Source organism: Sparus aurata, chromosome 23, assembly GCF_900880675.1.
Source record: "Sparus aurata chromosome 23, fSpaAur1.1, whole genome shotgun sequence".
NCBI lineage: Eukaryota > Metazoa > Chordata > Actinopteri > Spariformes > Sparidae > Sparus > Sparus aurata.
The window spans coordinates 19272785-19292529 of NC_044209.1; the positions used below are offsets into that span (position 1 = coordinate 19272785).

The 19745-nt window shown below is 45.7% G+C and overlaps 1 protein-coding gene across 3 annotated transcripts in view; it reads right to left on the reverse strand.

Moving 5' to 3' along the window:
* Positions 1–12745: 12745 nt before the first annotated feature.
* lrrc4ba (leucine rich repeat containing 4Ba) overlaps positions 12746–19745 on the reverse strand; it is a 38834-nt gene continuing 31834 nt past the window's right edge. For all 3 annotated transcript variants that reach the window (XM_030407963.1, XM_030407961.1, XM_030407964.1), the window contains exon 3: positions 12746–17020. In XM_030407963.1, the coding sequence (XP_030263823.1) occupies positions 15071–17020 (1950 nt within the window). In that variant the 3' untranslated portion in view covers positions 12746–15070. The remainder of the gene's footprint in view (positions 17021–19745) is intronic.

The following is a 19745-nucleotide window of genomic DNA, read 5'->3' on the forward strand; positions in this document are numbered from 1 at the left end:
GAGTGAAGCAAAAGACACTTTGAAATCCAATTTGGGCATCCAGAGCATTCGGACTGAGACGCTGATTGGAATGGCATTTCAATTCAGCTCCAAATGTGGCTTGGATCTGATTTGCAAAAATCACATTTCATGCTTTATTTCTGTCCAGACTGTCTTGAATCAATCTGGATCTGCCAAAAAAACAAAAAAAACCAGACTTGGCTGGCAGTCTGAACAAGAGCAGCATATGAAAATGGTATCAATTTATATGACAACAATCAGCAGGACAGGGGTTTGAGTTTGAACTGGGGATTTACCAGCATCACATTATGCTCACAGGCCCAAAAAGACAATGTCCTATGAGATTACATTGTGACAGAAGTGGCTGTAAAGGAGTGGATAGCTTTCCTTTTTTTAGCATCACAGCTCCCGAGGAATGACTCTTTTCACTATCAGAATTTGAGCCATTTGGTCCGATTTGTAAAGCACAGTAGAGCCGCGCCATTAAACTTTAAACTTTTATTTACATTTCAAGTTAGCCGGGGGCTAAACCTGAAGTTAGCCTCTCGGTCGGCGGGAGTCCGTGACGTGCAGTCTATATGGGCTGCACAACACAGAAGTTCAGAAAAGATTCAGGTAAGTGCATCCAGGAAGTCAAACTTTTTTTGGCGTGCGGAATGAATGGGGCTCTGCCACCAACGCTGTATCCAGGTTTGCTTTATTAGATCCACGTTTCCACAGTATGTTCATCAAGTCGTCTAAAACAGGGGTTCACTTTGAGCTCGCAGCCAATGTCAATCATCTCTCGGCTTGTCAAAAGGGCGACCCAATCACCTGCAAAGTCGTTTTAGTCCTCTCCTACTCACGACACCGCTAAAACAAGCCAATCAAATTAAGGATTCATGAACACTATAAGTGCAGCAAAATCTGTTTTTAAGAGCCTTTCGGGTTGTTGATTCCTCCACCCACAGTCGCCCACGTATTCTTTAATCAATTAAACAGATGAATTGCAAAGGTTTTCACACAACAGTGGCATTTTATGTCACCTTCAATCGCGTGTGCATGTAACGGCCTGCGCACACGACACCGCACATATGTTACATCGTCATGCGTGGGTATGCCGCCCTAATACTGTATGCAGGATGTGTCATAGGTTGTACGTGTCTTCATGTCTTCACTCCCTCTCTCTCTCTGAGTCGCATTACCTCTCCCCTGCAACCTGCTTTCTAATCAATAACTCATCTCTCGATGTCGATTCCCCTCTACCCCCACAGGAAAACAAACGTCCTTCCACAGGACAAACAAAGACAGGGAGAGAGGGGGGGTGTTGAAGGAGAGAGAGGAGGTAAAGAGGTAGGCAGATAATTGAGAAAATACTGTAAACCCAATAAAATACCTAAATAGCCTGTTGCGGCTAAGAGGATGGGAAAGGTGGGGAGGAGGTGGGAGGCGAAGGTGAGGAGGAGAGGCGTAAAAAGAGACAGCGAGGTGGAAGGGAGAGGGATTGAAAGGGTAGCTATAGGATGGATGATTAGCCCCTGTCTCCAAGGTTACACTTTACAACTGTATCACCGGCGAACGGGAAGAGCGACGAGAGAAGGAGCGGGTGGGGCCACGTGGAGGGGGGGGGGGGGGGGGGGGGGGGGGGGGGGGTGCGTGACACGGACTGTTCATCACAGGACGCTGAATTAAAGAAGACAGAGGCACCTTTTTTTTTTTTTTTCCAGCTCTGACCTTCACATCCAGGACTAACGCCAGCCTTGACCTCCAGACGAGGCTCACCTCCCGGAGTAACCACGCCAACGACGCCGGCGCAGCATGAGCACCAGAGCAGAAAAAAACAGAGACAAATGGCAGCGAGGGGGGAGAGTGACATGCGACAGGCCCCAGAAGGAGATGAAGCGGGGAGGGGGAGAAATCACTTAGATTCCAGCCAACTGAAAGAATTGGCCTTTTCACGAGGAGGGGAGGCAGAAAACGGAAACTTGTTTGCCTCTCATCGTTAAGATTCCCCTCCCCCTCCCGCCTCTTCTTTCTCCTCCCTCCCCAAATCCCCATCCCTGTCCATCCACATGCTTTTATTTTTTCCAGACAGTCCCCCCCCCCACACACACACACCTTCAATCACAACTATTTTAACCTAACTAGAGCTGAGAGAGAAATAGAGCCCCGTGATTGAGTTGCACGCTTTGGCCTCACTGCAGTCTGTTTCAATCTTAAATACGTACTCGCTGCTCTACCCTTGAGTCATGTACCAGTGTCGGTGAAGTGAAAATGAGAAATGTGAGGTGGTTTTTTGCATAATCTATTCAGCGTGGCCGTCGACTGCACCCTGGGAAGCGTGTATGCCAACGGAGGTGGTGTCGCATCAGCATTTTGAAAGTTCCGACACACGACTGCTGTGTAAAGAGCGCTCGCATTTTTCACTCAGTGTTTACTTATTCCGCTACGCACAGGAGCTCGCGCACCCATGCGGAGAACAGGCCACTCTTTTTTTTTGAGACGCTAATACAAATTACATGACGCTGGTGTGCAGACATCATGCAAAACGGCGCTCGTTTGCATTTTCTTTTTTTCTTTTTTTGCTGTTGCTGCTGCTGCTGCTAATGCACACACCCACACAAAGGCTGGAGGAGTAATACATAATGTGTAACAGGATTACAATAATCTGATTACAGAATTTACTGATTTTTTTTTAAGGGGGGAAAAAAGAAAAGCTAAATTGCTAGATTACCAGCTTTGGAAAAAAAAGGAAAAAGAAATAAATGCTTCCTGGTTTTCATGTAGAGAGAGTCTGAGCGGTTCAGTCGAATAATTGTACACATAATACAGTTCAGCAGAGTTTTTAAATGTGGGATAACTTGCACACTGTGCAGATTTCAAAATACGTGTGAAAGGATGAAATATCATGCCTTGCATTTTTTTTTTTTCTTTTGTGACTTAATTTTTCCACATAGGCAAAGTGATACAAGAGTGGCCAATAGGGCCAATATAACCCAAATCTCAAGCCAAGAGTCATGTTTCTTAAGGGAGTGTCCATGTCTTGACATTGCGGGTCTCTTGGGTCCAAATGCAACCTGTTAAAATGTGATTTGAACACTTTTCCTTCAAAGCTGTGAAAAAAATGTCACATTGTCCAAATACTAAAAATAAATATGGGCTGTACCTTGTGTTGTCTTGTGTTGAGTGCTAATTGGCAAATGTTAGCGTTGCAGCATGCTAAATTAAGATGGCAAACTTTGTACCTGCTCAACATTAGCGTGACAGTGTTGCTGTCCTGACCGGGTTAGCATGCTGATGTTAGCAGTTTAGCGCGAAGCAAGGCCGTTATAAAGGCTGTAGACTCTTAGAGACACTTAAAGCAACATGGTGTGACTTTGACCTTGCAATGACAGCTTCCAGTCGGGTGCCAAATCGCACAAAATGCCAATTTCTACATAATGTTGCTTTAAGCCTTGAACCCTCGTCGATGAAGTTGAAGCGACTGTTGAGTGTTTGAGCGCGACAAGTTGCAAAACGCCTGAAATGGTATAAATAGCAATGGAAGTGCGCTCTGCAACATTTCACTTTACCTTCTGGGTTGGGGGGACTTTTTAATTTAACATTTTTTAAGTTCACAGATACATAAATAGAAACACATTCAGGCAGAGGTCTCAGGGGAAAAAAAGCTCTGTAATGTTTCATGAGCGTAGTCCTTTTTTTTGGCCGTCGTTGAATAAAAATGGGTGATTTAAGTGGAGAATCGGTTCAAGGAGAAAATGTCAGATCTGAGATTGTGATGTTGAAAAAAAAGGCTGTTTGTGAATAAAAAGCGTACACGACAATGAAATTAATCAGATATTCAAGAGCACCGTCATCTGGAGCATCATCGTGTTTGTTTTTACATTTTCTGGCTTCCCCCTGGTAACCCACGGTAACCCACGGTAACCCTGTAACCCTCTGGGATTGGCCTGTAGTCTTGGTTACATACCTGACACTAATCCTTTAATCCTGTTGGCCAACAATTTGATATTCAAAACTCGATTCATTCATTCAACACTCAAACGTTTCTGCTTTTTCAACTTCTTAAGTCAGTCGAGTCTTTAACAAGTTCAAGGCCAAATCAGGTCTCATGTCTACAGCACTGGCTGAGAGTCATTGATTATGTTTCATTCCAGATTACATTATTGAACAGTTTAAACCTGGACATTTTTCATATTGAGCGCACACACACGCACACACCCACACACGCACACACTCGCAGTACGTCTGTTTTCTTTTATTAGTTTGCTCAGCTGTCAGCAGGTTTGCAGCAAAGTTTAGCGAGGCACTTCACTGAAATAACATCTAACACTTCCGAGAGCTCGGTGCCTTTGTTGCTGATCGACAGGCAGTTAACCGTCAGAGCTGCGATATTAAAATAGTTGAAAAAAACAAAACAAAAAAACAACTTCTTCCTCAAATGTTACAGGAGAATCACAGTCAAGTCAGAGAGAAATCAATCTAAACCCACCCCTACAACCCTGTCCTGCACCCACACGCACACACACACACACGGCAAGCCAATAATTGTAACCCTGAGTCAGTAGCATTCGGAATCTGACCTCTTGGCAAACCCTCAGCCTGCACAAGCTAAGTGTTCACCGCAGGCTAAACAGCTTCCCACGAACGGCACACGCACATACACACATGCAGACAGGCACCCACATGAGCACAAAGACACACGGGCAGACGTGGGGCGCAGGCGTAGGTCAGCCGCTCGGGTCACGATACACACCCTGCAGCCAGCCGGTCCACAGCCTCAGTGTCAAATCAGCTTTAACACACTGACACAATGCCTCGGAAACACTCACACACACACATGCAACACTGCTGCGGCACGCTGACAAAAAAAAAAAAAAAAAAACTACAAAAAAAAACAAACAAAACAACTGATGCTGACTGAAGGAAGAGGAGGCTCTCTGGTAAATTAACAGAGACATAGAAGAAAAAAATTGCACGTGAGGAATCACAGAAATCCGCTCACACACACATATACACATGAAGGCACAACAACCTGCTGACAGACGGGATGCTGCGCTGCTCTGGTTGACCTGGTTTTTGTCGTCTTGATGATTTAAGACAATTTAATATTCAGTTCCCAACATATGTAATCACTCATTTTAAAGGGGAAAGGTATACTTTAACAAGTGTGTTCATCAGTGGTTAAAATAAAGGAAGGTTCAAAGCAACTTTTAAAGGGAAAATCGAAGGTTGCAAGTTTGGTGGGGAACAGGTGGGTGCTTGAGAGACATTGATGTAAAATAGCACGTCAAAACAGCAGGATGGTTGGTGAAAGAGTGTGTTATAATTTGGGTCGAGGGACAAACACGGCGACTGTAAGGATACCGACCAGACTGGGGCGGTGCTACCGAGTAGCAATGCATAATAAATTGAAGAAAGTTGGCGGCAGCAGCGGCCCAGATTTTAGTACCTATTTCAGATTTCAGTATAGACAGGATGCCGTGCCCTGCAATAAGTCACAGTGAGTAAGTGCAACACGCTGCAATATTGCCAATGTAAAATACAAAGCCGACCAAGGCAACATGTCTAATCGGAGGAAACACAATCTGTCAATCACAAAATATAAAAGCTGAGGCGTGTACAGTAGCCAAGCTCCCCCGAAGTGCGTTAGCACGTTAATGAAGGGCGAAACATTAAGTGAGGCAGCGACGACTCCATCGACATCTTGAGGCAATTAACTTGTTGCTGGAGATAACCGGGCTTTTTGTCTTGGTTAAGATATCTTCGCATCTTTTTACTAGTATTTGCCAAAAGCCAGCTGCTAGCTGCTCCTGAAATTCCTTACCAACATGCAGCATGTAAGATTGTTTTTAGCGGATAGTGAATTGAATAGCATTTACTGACAAATAGTTTATTATGCAAGCATGGTGACGGTGCTGGTGCTACATCGTCTTCCAGTAAAGACGAGTGAAAGCAGTTGGTCCAGCTGCTTCCAGGTCTTTGAACAGTTTCCTCTTTTGAAGAAATGCCGGTGTTATATCCAATTTGGCATCTTTTATTTTACAACTAATATTTCATTTTTGTTAAGTACAGAAAAGGGTACCGCTTGGCACCGGTAACGTTAACGGTACACAACCCGATTTATAAAAATGGGATGTCATGAACTGCCATAAGTGTTTGATAACAAAAAAAAGAAAAAAAAAAAGAAAAAAAACTGTAACTAATGCTCTGGGGAAAAAAATTGTTGGACAGAAAAAGTATCATATGAATCCAGCGTACGTGACTAAAAACCTCTCCAACACTCTCTCAAGTGTTAACAACTGGTGCCAAAAAAAGTGGAAAAACAGGATCATTAATGGCTCGGGAATTTTGTCAGACAGCAGCAAAGCGATAGCAGCGAGTGAAGGCCGACCAAAGCCGGGAAAAACAAAATCTGTCTGGGAAATGACGGGAAGTGTGTTGATGGGAAATCAAGGAGGAGGTTCAAAGGAGGGTTGTTCAGAGAATGAGTTAGGAACATATTTAAGATCTGTATTGCTTTCGAAAACCAGCTCAGATTTTTTCCTTTTTTTTTGCTGCAATAAATCTTCTGTCAGCGGACCGAAGTGCTGCTGCCTCCTTCTCTTCGTTTGACTCCTGTGTGTTGTTATTTTGAGCCGAGGAGTCAGATCAGTGACACAAAGAACCTTCCACAAGACCTCCAGTCAAAAAAAATAAAGCACCCCGATCTCACTTTGAATTTTGTGAAAAAACGTTATTTTTATTTCATAAATTTTCTCAGTATGGCACATGAACAGAGATTGAATGTTCTGAAAAAGATTTGGCACAGAACCTTGAAGCAGAACAAATCCACCCTCCTCCACGCACACACACGCTCTCTCAGCCACGCACACACACACACACACACACAAACAGACACACACACACACACACCCCTGTGACATGTTCCTCCAGTGTTAATCGTACATCTGTGGTTATAACAGGTTAAAACACAGTCTAAAGAAACAATCACAAGAACAACCATAGTCAATATTGCAGAAGAGAAGCCGAAGCGAAACAAAGAAGCAGATGGAGGCCATGTTTAATTGAACAGAGGGAAGGAAATATCAGAAGCCTTGGTTTTGTTGCTGGGTTTGTTTTTCCATTTTCCTGAGAGGGGATCGGAGCGGTGCACGGGGGCTAAACGGGAGCGTGGGACAGTTGTGCGCCTGTGTGTGCGTTTGCGTGGATCAAGGGGGTTAAATACAGAATCACAAGTTGACATCGAGCTGCAGGGGGTGAAAAATGGCAGGAGGAGCGGGTGGGAGGGGTGAGACAGGAAGCGTGAGGTAGATAGAGAGAGAGCGGAGGAGGGGGAACAGGAGGGTTAAGGGGATGAGAAGCACGAGAGGGGGAAAAGGGGGATAATGCAAGACGCACTCCTGTGAGCAAGCGAGCATAGAAGAGTGTGTGTGTGTGTGACTCAGAGAGAGAGAGAGAGGGAGAAGCCGTGACTGAGGCTTTAGCTACATTTCTGAAGGAGAGGGTGAGAAAAAAGGCAGAGAAGCAGGAGAAGTCAGCCGTGCTCCTCCTCTGCCTCGCCTGGGTCGGGGACAGAGAGGAGTCATTTCCCCTCCAGCGCTGGGTGACATATAAGCACCACGGCGGCCCTTCCTCCTTCATGTCTTTATCTCTGCCGCACACAGAAACACAAACACGGATACCGTGCGCACTCAAGTGCACACGAGTATGCACGCAACCCACTCGGACGTATGCATAAATATGCATACTTATGCCACTCATGCAAATGTTACACAAACACACACACACACCGAGCCGGGGCCTCTGCATGGGCATGACATTCACACACATGTAGATTAAAAACCTACATAGATACGGAGTGACAGGATGCCTCTCAGTGTCATCTTTCATTCCTGCTGTCATCCTCGTTCCTTTTCAATCCAGCTCTCCTTTCTCTTTCTCTATTTCTGTCTGCCCTGTCCTCCCTTGTCACTCCATTTCCTCTGGGCTCAGAGGGTGGGGAGGCTCGAGGCGACAGGGGCTGTTGTGCGGTAAGCGGCCTCCACTGGCACAGCCATGACGGGCCGACACAACAGAGGCCGCTGTGAACGTTGCTCTTAGCGCGTCGGGAGTAAAAATATAACTTGTGAGGTTGCTTTCCACGTTGACTGGGAGCAGAAATGAGAGCAGACATGAAATGTGGGTATTAAGGGCCAGACCGGATGAATAAATCAGCACCAATGACAAGAGCAGCATGCTTCACTGGCTGACATGTGTGGGTGGAAATAAAAAGAGTAAGGAAAAATCAATATCTCCAGTAAAAGTTTATTTCATATTGATGACTGTTTACAACTGTTTCTTGCATTTTTTTTTACTTATTTCACTGGCTGGATGTTGCAGGTCTGATTCAAAGCTCAGCTGAGGAGGCTTAACTGGGTGAGGGCAGATTTCTGCGCTTTGAGCCCAGAAGACTTGTCACCCTCTGGGTCTGGATTTGACCTCACATCCTCCTGGGCCCCCTGCCACCCTCACTACCCATTCACAAGTTAGACGGCTCTATTATCAAACCAGCAGCTTAAATCCATATGGCTGTCGCTATCTCCGCGCTGCCCTCCATACGGTGCTCCAACCAGACCTGAATTTACACTTCAAAGCGTGGAAATGTACTCTATGGCCCCCACCAAGCTTCAAACAAACATCACACACAGCAGAGTGTGATTATGATGCCGAGCCAAGGTGCCCATAAACAGTGGATCTAGGAAGCGGGGCTGCGGATGTGCGTTTGGAAACTTAACAGTGAGCCCGTCCCCCGAGAGGAGCACAGCTGCTGGGTCAGCACATCCTTTAATAGTTACGAATGATGGTTCAGGACATTCCAACACAAGTCCCAGAGTCCGCACACATCACACAAACTGGAAGGGGGAGTTTTCCACAGCGCTGCAGGGCATCGTGTTGCTCCAGAAGAATGTTTCCAAATCCCAACACGAGCCACTACATCCCAGGCTGTTCTCAAAACACGGCTCTGTAATTGAAAGCGCAATATGGTCGCTGTCTGGTGAAAAAGCCTTGCATCGCCACCAAATGTCAGCTTTTTCAGGATCTGAGGAAGACAGGCCTCCTTTTGAACCCCCGCACACACTTTTTTAAAAAAAACATTCAACTTTACCCAGTGGACCTCTGAAAAGGGTTCCACCAGCACTGAGGGCTGTGGAGTTTTCTCAGCGCAAATAGAGACATTTTTATCGCCGATGTTCAAAATTGGAGTTGCGAGGTTTTCACATGACGACACTGATATCCTCCTTTATAAAGCATTCATGAGAAGCTCTGTGTTAAGCAGCACTCGGGCTTCACTATTCCCATTAATCTGTGCTTTACAATTACACGGGCTGTGAGCGTGTCCCATTTTACTATTTCAGTGGCTGTGTGGATTTTTCTCGGTTTTTCTCCTCGGAGCTGCAGCTCACAGGCCCGCTGACCCACAGCTGAGTGACACAGAGGAGATAGTCATCTGGGCTGAGACACCACTCATCACTCTCACGTCACATCCCACACATACTGACGAGCCCCCTCCGACTCCACACGGCTCAAAAACGGACATCTTGTGACCGACGACACGGTTACCAAGGCAACAAGGAAATAAGCCATGCGCTAATGTCCTGGCCATTCTCAAATTAAGGACACCTTCACAGGATATAAAGAAAACGTGTGCGCTGGAGCACAATGGCAGCGGTTGTGTTAAATTGTTTGAGAGAGCTCCACCTCAATCAATGAATCACTCAGTCAGTCAGCGTGTGTGTGTGTGTGTGTGTGTGGTTGCTACGTGTGTGCGCTACGGTTTTGATAAGTTGCTCCAGGCCAGGGTTTTTCACAGTGATGACACAGAGAGATGTCCGTGCACATCACATCTCGAGCTCCATGCAGAAGCAACGTCGCAGCGACAAAAATAAATAAGAGAAGGAACGAACGAATCTCTTCGTTCTCCCGTAACATGACTGAACAGAATGACCCAGGCATCTGAAGACTGGTGCCATCAAATCGGCCTTGGACCAGCGTGATGGTGATGAAATCAGGCCCTGACTGCCAAACATTCCTTAGCAGAGGCACAACGAAGCGTGGTGGTGAGACAGGACTGCTGCTGCTGGGTGGGTGGGCGGCCTGGGTGGTGGAGGGCGGGTGGCCTCGGTGACACAGTGGCACACAAAACACTGCTGCATTTAACGGAATCACAGCAGCCATCGCGCGAGGAGACAAGCTGCGATGTTTGGCTCTGCGTCCCGATGGCCGTGTGAAAAAATATTAGCAATAACGATGCATATAAATTACAACTGTTTGATGCTTTTGGCCTCTGCAACGGAGGAGAAAATTAGCACTGGCGCCCAAGCACATGCATCATTGACACCACATGTATCAATAATGCATTGAGCTCTGCTGTCGCTTCAATGCTATTTTTAAAGGGGGTGGTGGTGACAGAAAAGAAATTAAGCGGCGTGGAGCTCGCACAGGGGCTTGTAGTGCCAAGGTTAACATGTGTGCAACACCGCCCTCGGGGACTGGCACTAGTGCGGCCACCACTTTCTCACACTGCCGGCCACGACGAGCGGCGGGCTCTCGTCTCATGTCTGCGGTAACACCAAACCTCACCCGCCGTAACAGAGCGGACCATGTGCATCATTATGACTTAAAGTCACATCTCTGTCGAGGCGATTAACTAAAAAAACACACATTAAAAATCACTTAAGCTGCACCAACAGGTGTTGCTCTCGTGTATAGCCGAGCCAGGGCGAAACAATAAAAACAAATGGCACAGTGCAAATCGGGAACGCCAACCTTGATTACCTGGCTGAGTGAAATGAAAGCCGACACCGAACTTGAACCCTGACCCTCGACTTGTTGTGGCGAATCGACAAGGAGTGAAAAGGAGAGCTGAGAGGAGAAGGCGGGCCTGATTGAACAGACCTTTCATCGGCTGGGTTTCTCCCAATATGCAGACGGAGAGCGAGAGAAAGGGGGGAGGGGGTTGGAGGGAGGAGGGGGGAGCTGCTTAAGCGAAGAAGAAGAAAAAAAAAAAGAAATCCTGTTTTTACTTTAAGTGTCAGTGAGAGGATCATAAAAGTAGCCTGAAGCAGAGGGAGACAGACAGAGCTGGTTTGAACTGGGGATTTAAAATGGAGGTCTGACCGCCCCTCCTCCCTCTTCCCCTCCTTACACAACCTAGCGAGCCGAAGCCCACCTGAGCGGACACACGCACGTGCACTCCGAACACACACACACACACACACACCGAGCTAGTATTGCATCAACAATGGTGTAACATCCTTTGCCATAAACAGCTTCAAATGTCTTGATTTATTTCGCCTTACACAACGGTACAACAGGCATTTTATAATCCAGACGCACACACGCACATAAACACACATGCACGCACACACACATTCTGGTGTTTTTTTTTTTCACCTATTCCCTGAATGGGTGAACGAGCGGGTCCCTTCCTGCACAGTAAACACAGCATTTCCATTAGAGTGTTGGGAGTGTGTTCAGTGCTCTGTGACTCAGACACTGCAGCACTGTGACTTTGTGTCTCCAGCTCAACCGCTGCTGCTCTCTAACACACAGCCTCAATAACATGGCCTCTGGTTTGTGCCACTTCACAGGAGCTATAGGGGCTACACGACGCTTTCCCCGAAAAAGTGATGCGCTACTACAGGCGATGGGCAGGGCACGCGGTATCTGAGGAATTAGGGGTAAATAGCTTTTGTAACAGTCCTTGCTTTCAGCCACTGATGTACACAAAACGGAAACACACACACACACACAGGAGCCACACTCATACCCACCAGCATGCCCACATGATAATTTCTCCATTATTTGCACACACAGAGGCAGATGAATATGTAAATAACTTGCGAGGGGAATATGGATCCCTTGTGCTGGGAAAGGAATATGTTAATGACTGATGCAGGGTACGAGCGTTAATCACAAGCGTAGTGTGCATAAATGCGTTTAAGCAACGGTGTGAGGCCTATGCAAATTGAATGCATAGGGGACGGTGGCATGTAAATGGCGTGATTCAGTGACAGAAAGTCAGCGGCGTAAGAAATACGGTTGCTGGTGTAAACAAATCAAACACATGGACGAGGAGAAAACAGATCTGATCGATGGCCGTACGTGCACACACACGGATGAGATTCCATACTGTCTGCTCCTGTCTGTTTAGCATTCGAAACCCAAATCAAGACGCTGTGATAAGGGCTGTCGCAGCGGCAACAGTTGCCAGGGAAACCTGATGGCAGGATGCTGGGGGGGGGGGGGGGGGGGGGGGGGGTGTTTTATGTGAGGACATGGGCACAATGCTGAGGTTGATTTGCTACTATTGAAGGAACACTGGCTGTCTCGTCGAGATATGGCACCTAAAAGGAACGTGACTGACAAAGGGCGACGGGGTGCCTTTACGAGACGCCGACGGTGACGCCGTTTTGGCGCATTCGAGTGCGTAGTCATGGCAACGAGGTGTTGACATAGCGCAATCGCACTGTGAACACTGTGATGGCTGCGATGACATTCAGGAGAGCACAGAGCGAGTGTGAGTGAGCTTGTAAACCAGAGCAGGGCCTTTCCTGTCCCCCTGTGCAGAAAAAGTAGGACCCAGTGCTGACCAATTTCACATTCGCTATGTCTCATCTCAAGCAGAGCCAAAGGGATACAAACAGTGATACTACAGTTAAAGTTGATTATAACAGAAAAGAGGAAAGAAAATAAAAAAAATAAAAATCGCCACCAAATTTCACAAACTTCAACTGCCATTTCATGTGCCAGGTTTTTTTAATTTTCAAAGTGACCTCTGCTAACAGAACATCTCTCATAATTATAACCAGTGTAATTAGCTAATTATAATAACAATAACAATATTACAATAAAGATAATACTTGATTTTAAAAAAACAGAAAATAATCAAACTAGATAAAAACCCAAAATGAAAACACTTATCATAATAATTTTGTTTTTTTTTTAAAAGAGATCTATAAGCTTCTATATTTTTTCATTTAATTGTCCTTTTTCTTTAGAAAAAAATTCACCCACCACTGTATACTGCACTGTATGTTACCTTCTCCCTCAGTGAACGAGCTTCGCTTACCTTTAAAAATGCTTGGCAATGCCTGTCGTCCATTTAGCTCCCTGCTGCCATGAAATCCACTCACACACGATAACACTGAGATACAGTTGTGAAATAATCCCCTGCAGAGGAGCAGTCTTCATCAAAGGTTCATGTCCTGTCTTTAATGCATGATAGCATGAGGGGTCCTGACTGCTTGAGACATCAGAGCAGATGAGTCAGTGAGGGCTGGACTGAGGAGGCCATTTTGAGGGCCAGGTTTATTTCCTGCTGATGCATGTGGAGTTCACTTAGTGGCACGCTGAGTTCGTCCCACGGCCGTTCATTAGCCGAAGCCCAACAGGATCAGTCATAAAACAACTTCAGTGTCATATACAAATGAAAAAAAAAAGTACTTCTCAGCTATTTGTAGGCACAAGTAGTAATAATAATAGTCATATGAATGATAATAATGATAACATAATAACAATAATATGTCATATCATTGTTGTGATAGATCTTACGCTATATGTTGAAACCGAATGTTGACAAAATCTAGAATTTGTTTTTAGAGCATGCTAAACTAGCATGTGCAACTTTTAGTCATATGTACAGTAAAATATTGTAACATATAGTTCATCATTTAATGAGCTCCCCATTAAATGACCATTATGACAAATAAAGCTAACGCTTGTTATCATTACTACCATCATGATCATTATTATTAATACTATAGCTATACTGTATACCAAATGATGAAGAGCTGTAGTCATATTTCATATTTTTCGCGGCAGAGCATAAAGATCTCCCTCCTCCGATGACCCTGTTTATGTGAATACGACAGGAGAGGGAAAACACTTTGTGTGGCTACAAAAAAGTCAAGACCAAAATAAATTCACTCAAACACTTTGCCAGGTTTTTGTTTTAGCTCCCTCTCAACAACGGACGCCACTCTCCCTGCGTGTGTCCTTACGCTGCACAGTCGGAGCGGCCATCTTGTTCCAAGTTCGGAAAAAGTTGTAAGGGAGGGCCACTACAACAGCTGCGTGTATTTTTTATTTTTTTTTTCATATATTCTTCAGATGTCGTAGTTTTAAGTCAGAAGCTTGATAAAGATTCTTTATAATTTATTTCTTTGAATGAAAATATATTTACGGTATATATAATATGTACTTTCAGTCCTTTTTATATCTCTCATTGTCCTTGACACCGTGATTGACCGCTCTGTTTCTCTCCTCCGTTAAAGAAGACAGTAGCCAGCGAGGTGTAAAAGGGAAAAAGTGAGAAAAGTTAGAGTGAAAACACTCTGAAAAAACAATTGTTGTTGCTCTGTCTCCCTGCAAAATGCTAGTCTGGTGCATGTGTCCTGGACAGAATCACTGCACTGCTCTAATTTTGCTTCCTCTGTTTTGTTTGAGTGCTTCCTGGAAACCTGGGACCGTAGCGCTCACCTAAACCATTGTTTGTTATTCAGTGTCTCTGCCAAACACTAATCTGACAACATGTTCAATGGCCAATATTATGTCTCGCTCCAAATATATACACTGAATGTGTCTGGAAATATACGAAGCAATCTGTATAAAACCTAGAGAGGCTCGTTGCACGTGTGTATTATTCAGAGCTTTCCACTGTGAATGTGGAGGCGAATGAAGAGTTGGCTTGATCTTAGACTTTGGCAAAGCCTACTGCAGGTTGCACAGGTAACAGAATGACTCTGATGTTTGCAGTGAACATCATACATGTTTTTTGTCTGATTTTGTGTAAAAGTGTGTGCAGGCGCTATTGGTGGGACTAGTGCTGATCAGATATTGTTCTCTGTCTCCTAAGGTCTTCCTATCTGCCTTTCTCTGTCGACAGATTGACAACACAAAGCAGCGACTATGTGAAATATAATCTTTTTCTGGAATCTGCCCATGAGGACAGTAGGCTACAATCAGTCTCATATACTCGGTCTCACAGGCTCTTTTCTGTCTCTCTATCCAGCGTCTTCTTACCTCTTACTTCCACTCTCACTTTTACTCAGATCTGAGTCTCTTGCACATTTTCCTTGGAGCCGCTCTTAAAAAGCAGGGGCTCGTTCTGGCTTTTCCCCATAAGGCCTTTCAGAGAACTGTGGAGACCCAGTTGGGGCAGGGGCATGTGAGAGGGCAGGGTGCCACCTATGGGTGTTCCCCCACTGGTGGAGGTTGGAACCTGGGAACACGGTATTGTGTTCTGTGACTGAGAGCAAGGTGAGGGGTTGTTGTTGTTGTTGAGGCCTGTGCCCATGCCCAGGCCCATCATGTTGTTGTTGAAGTGATGGGCTTTGTAGTAGTGGTTGAGGTGCTCCGATCGGGCCAGGTTCGGCAGGTTGACTATCTCCGGGTGATGCAGCCTGAGGCTCTGGCCCCCTCCTATTCCACTGCTTCCAGTCTGCGTCATCGTGGAGCCTCCTGAGATACCGCTGCCCCGACCACTGGCCCCGGCCCCCAGCTCATCCTCCACATTGATGATCTCGATGGCGCGAGCAGGACCGTGGTGCTTATGCAGCTGGTGCTGCTTCCTCAGCTTGTAGAACACCACCAGCATCACCGCTGCCATGAAGGTAATGGCTACGAAGCAGCCAATGATAATCTTGGTGGTCTTCATCACATCATCTAGGCCTGAGAAGCCAGGTTCAGTGATGGGCACAGTGAAGGTGGGCCGAGTGGTATGAGGAGAGGAGGAGGACCAGCCAGCTGACAGAGAGGAGGCCGTCGTGGAAACACGTTCTGTCCACTGTTGTCCCGAAAGAGTGGGGCCAGGGTGAACACCGATGAAGGTCTCATTGATGGCTATTAACGCAGAATCTTCCTCTCCCGTGGTCTCAACTGTTTCCACGGTGACAGTTGTAAAGTAGGTGTAGTTGACACTGGCGTCAGCTGCAGTGACATTGAGGACAGCCGTCGCCGTGGTATTGCCAGCAGCGTTGGTGACCATGCAAGTGTACTGGCCCGTGTCTCGCAGAGTGACATTTGTGAAGTTGAGTGTGCCATCATGCAGGACGGATATCCGCACCCTATAAGAGCCATGGGTCATTAAAGTGCCATTAGGGGTGATCCAGTTGACAGATGTTGTGGAGGTGCTTGTGCGACACTTGAGCTCAGCAGCCATGCCCTCAGTGACATTGAGGTCTGTAGGTGGCTCCACTATGACAGGCGCATAGCAAGTGAAGTGGCTCTGGTCGAGCTCTCCTATGTACTTGCCCTTTAAGAATGGAGGGGCATGGCAGCGGGCGCAGCAGGTGGTGTTGCTGGGCACTGTCTCTTTCAACCACCAACTAAGCCAAAGGACATCACAGTTGCAGACCCAGGGGTTGTGGTTAAGGTGTACTCTCTCCAGCTGGTGAAGGGGCGTGAAGAGGTCATGGGGCAAAGAGTGCAGGGAGTTATGGGACAGGTTGAGCTCTTCCAGGTTTTTCAGGTCATCAAAAGCGTTGCGCTCAATGACAGACACCTGCGAGTGCATAAGCCACAGCTTGCGGAGAGACACCAGGCCCTGGAAGGAACCGGGTCGGATGATCTCCAGCCGGTTTCCTGACAGCTCCAGCTCCTCCAAACGCACAAGGGCTGTCAGTTTGGGAATGTCCTTCAGCCCACACATGCCGAGGTTCAGGTACCGTAGATTGATGAGGCCGACGAAGGCCGCGTCGGAGATGAAATCCAGCTTCTTGAGCTCACCCAGGTCCAGGCGTCGCAGCGAGGGCACACGGTGGAAGGCATAGCCTGGCAGAGTCTCAATGGGGTTGTTGCGCAGCCACAGCTCTCGCAGCTTGCTGAGGTACTCAAAGGCATGTGATGGCACCAGTGTGAGGCGGTTGTCGAAGAGCTCCAGTGTGTTGAGGTTGGGGAGGCCATTGAATGCTCCGACTTCGATCTGACGGATCTGATTCTTGGAGAGCTGGAGGATCTCGAGGTGCCTCAAGTGCTTGAAAGTGTCGGACTTGATGACCTGGAAGGACAGACGAAGACACGGTTACAGTTTCAACGCGCAGAATAAATAATGTAGATTACTCACAGGTTTGAGGTGTTTGTCACTAAGATTCCTGTAGTTATATTTGGATAGACGTTTGGAGAAGTGAATATCAAATGTGTTTTACAAGAGCCAGATGTGACCCAACTTTCATTATGCAGAACAAAATATGTACCCTCTGAAGTTAGCGCCTGCTTGTGTTTGTGTCTGCGAGACAAACAAAATACAGTAAAAATATTCATTTGGATTGATTTATGTGTCTTATTATTGAGTATCACATACAATATAAGCTTTCCAAAATGTGCAGGTTTTATTTACTCTGTTGTTTTTGACATTAAACAGACATGCAGCTCTGATACTGACATTTCTTTTAAATGTAGAGATGGTATGGGTGTGCCAGATGTTACAAAACCATGAAAAAACAAAACAAGGGCAATGAATGATTAAAAGGAACACATATGGGCAGTCAGATGAATAAACAGACCTTACAAGAATAAATAGTTCAATTTTCTCCTAATATCTGCTAAACCCTCTACCCCACTGTCTGCAGCGCTCAGTCGGCTTTTCAGACACTGACTACATGTGACACACGCTTGATAACCATAGCCATGTGTTCATTTATTGTTATTAAATTTAAATTTAACTTAGGAGGTGCTGCAATAAAAAAAATAAGTTGGCAGCACGGCTACATTATGGGTCATTGTAATAGACAGGGAACAAGAAGTAGAGGCTGAAAACAGTGGAAACAGTGATTGTTTGCAAACTGCCAATAAACCTCGAAGATGAATCAATCACCAGTCACCTTGGCCGTCTATGTGAGGAAATAGAGAGCGGTCTTCAGCTTCTTTAAACAGCTTTGACTTCTCTCAGAGCCGAATCAACAGATCAGACATGTGAGTCAATTGTTTGCTAGATAAGAACACATTTTGTAACCACATTTCTAAGATTCTACCTTAAGCAATCGTAAAAACAGTTGCTTATTTAGAATTATACCCTAAAAGTTTACTCTAAACCTCAGCCTAACTTGCTAATGAATCCATTCTTCCCTGTCACCGTGGCGCAGCAAAACCAGGGGGATTTCTGATGACGATTCGGATTTCAATAAATGACTTATTTTGTTGTTGTTCAATATTCAATAGACTATTACAACAACAGTCAGGTGTTAAATGTTTGACTTTTTGTTGCACCTATTGTAAACCCAGTCCTTCCCCTAACCCTGACCTTATTTCAGTGCCTGCTCCAGACACTGAAGTGCATTTCACATTGTTGTTTCAGTGAGACTCGGGGGACTTTCTACTGACACATCATATTCCCTTGAAAATAAACTGATTATCAGTGTTGGACTACTCACATTAAGTGTCACCACAAATCATCACAGAAGACAAAACTGTGATACTAAATTAAGACACTGAGCAATGTCTTCATTTTTCTTTAATCCCATTTTAAAAATGAACAACCGTAAGAGATGTTTACTGCAGGAACACATGGTTTCTGAGAAACACGGGGGCCACGGGCTCTGGACAGCTCGCGCTCGCACCGGTGCGGTCCAACTGGAGATAATTTGGCGAGAAGTCAAAGGCACAGCTAGTGAGCGCGACTAAAAGCCCCTTAAATCTGTGATTGTTTGAGATATGTGTGGCCAAAGCCCTTTGTGAAACACAGAGAGACTCCTGGAGTCAGGCCATCGCCTCTTCTGTATGTAGAGCAGGCGTGGAGGGGGGGGAGGTAGGCGATGGAGGGGGGAAGAGACGGAGGGTGGGGGGTTGTTAAGAGGGGGTGGGAGCTGTCAAGGCTTTACTCTCAGGGTACTCAGTGAAGGAAAAAATAAGCCAGAGAATCTAGGATGCCTTCAGGTGTTAAAACATTTTTAGATTTTTAATCATTTCAAGTGGGGCTGCGGGATACAACAAACCGAATCGAGAATTTGTAGGCTAAAAACGAAAACGCAAAGAACATTGTTTTTATTCCTTCTAATTTCCTTCCATGTGAACTGCATCCCATAAAGCCTCACGCACCAAATCATGTGGCACGATGTCCCATTTATGCTCCGCTAACGTCACATAATGTTTAATAAGATGTTTATCTCCGAGGAACAGAGGATATCTGCTCTGTCCGATGTACAGAGCGGTCTGACACGACGAGAGATGCGCTGGACAATTTCAGCGCTGTTTATGATACTCGTTGCTTTTCATTAGAGGAGATAAAATGTGATGCAAATGAATTTAAAGCCACAAAAGAACAAAGCACTGTCAGCAACATGAGGAGGGATCCAATTACTTCAAATGCTGCTGCAAAGAGTAAAAATCAACCCACTCTGTTTATAAATGTAGAGATTTGTGTGCTTTGTATCGATGGTCTGTGGTTAAATGATCTTCCCTTGCAGCTGTAAAGCCACAAAACGCTGTCTAGGGACTCTAGATAAATTGGTAATGCATACAAAAGGCAGCACGGTGTCATGGAAATATGCCTGGCTTTCAATTCATAAAATATTCCCTCAGTTCAGCAGAGGCTTAAGTGCCTTTTTCTGCCATTATTGCCGCTTACTTTTCTGTCTTTTTCTCGGACGTCTCTCAGAGAAAACCTGTACCAACAAGTTAATCCTGACAATCACAAAACTGGCTCGAGCAGCAGAGGTTTCCTCTGATTATGGGCCAAAACAAACCAAACACAATTGTTCAAGACACATGTATTAATGTGTCTCTGT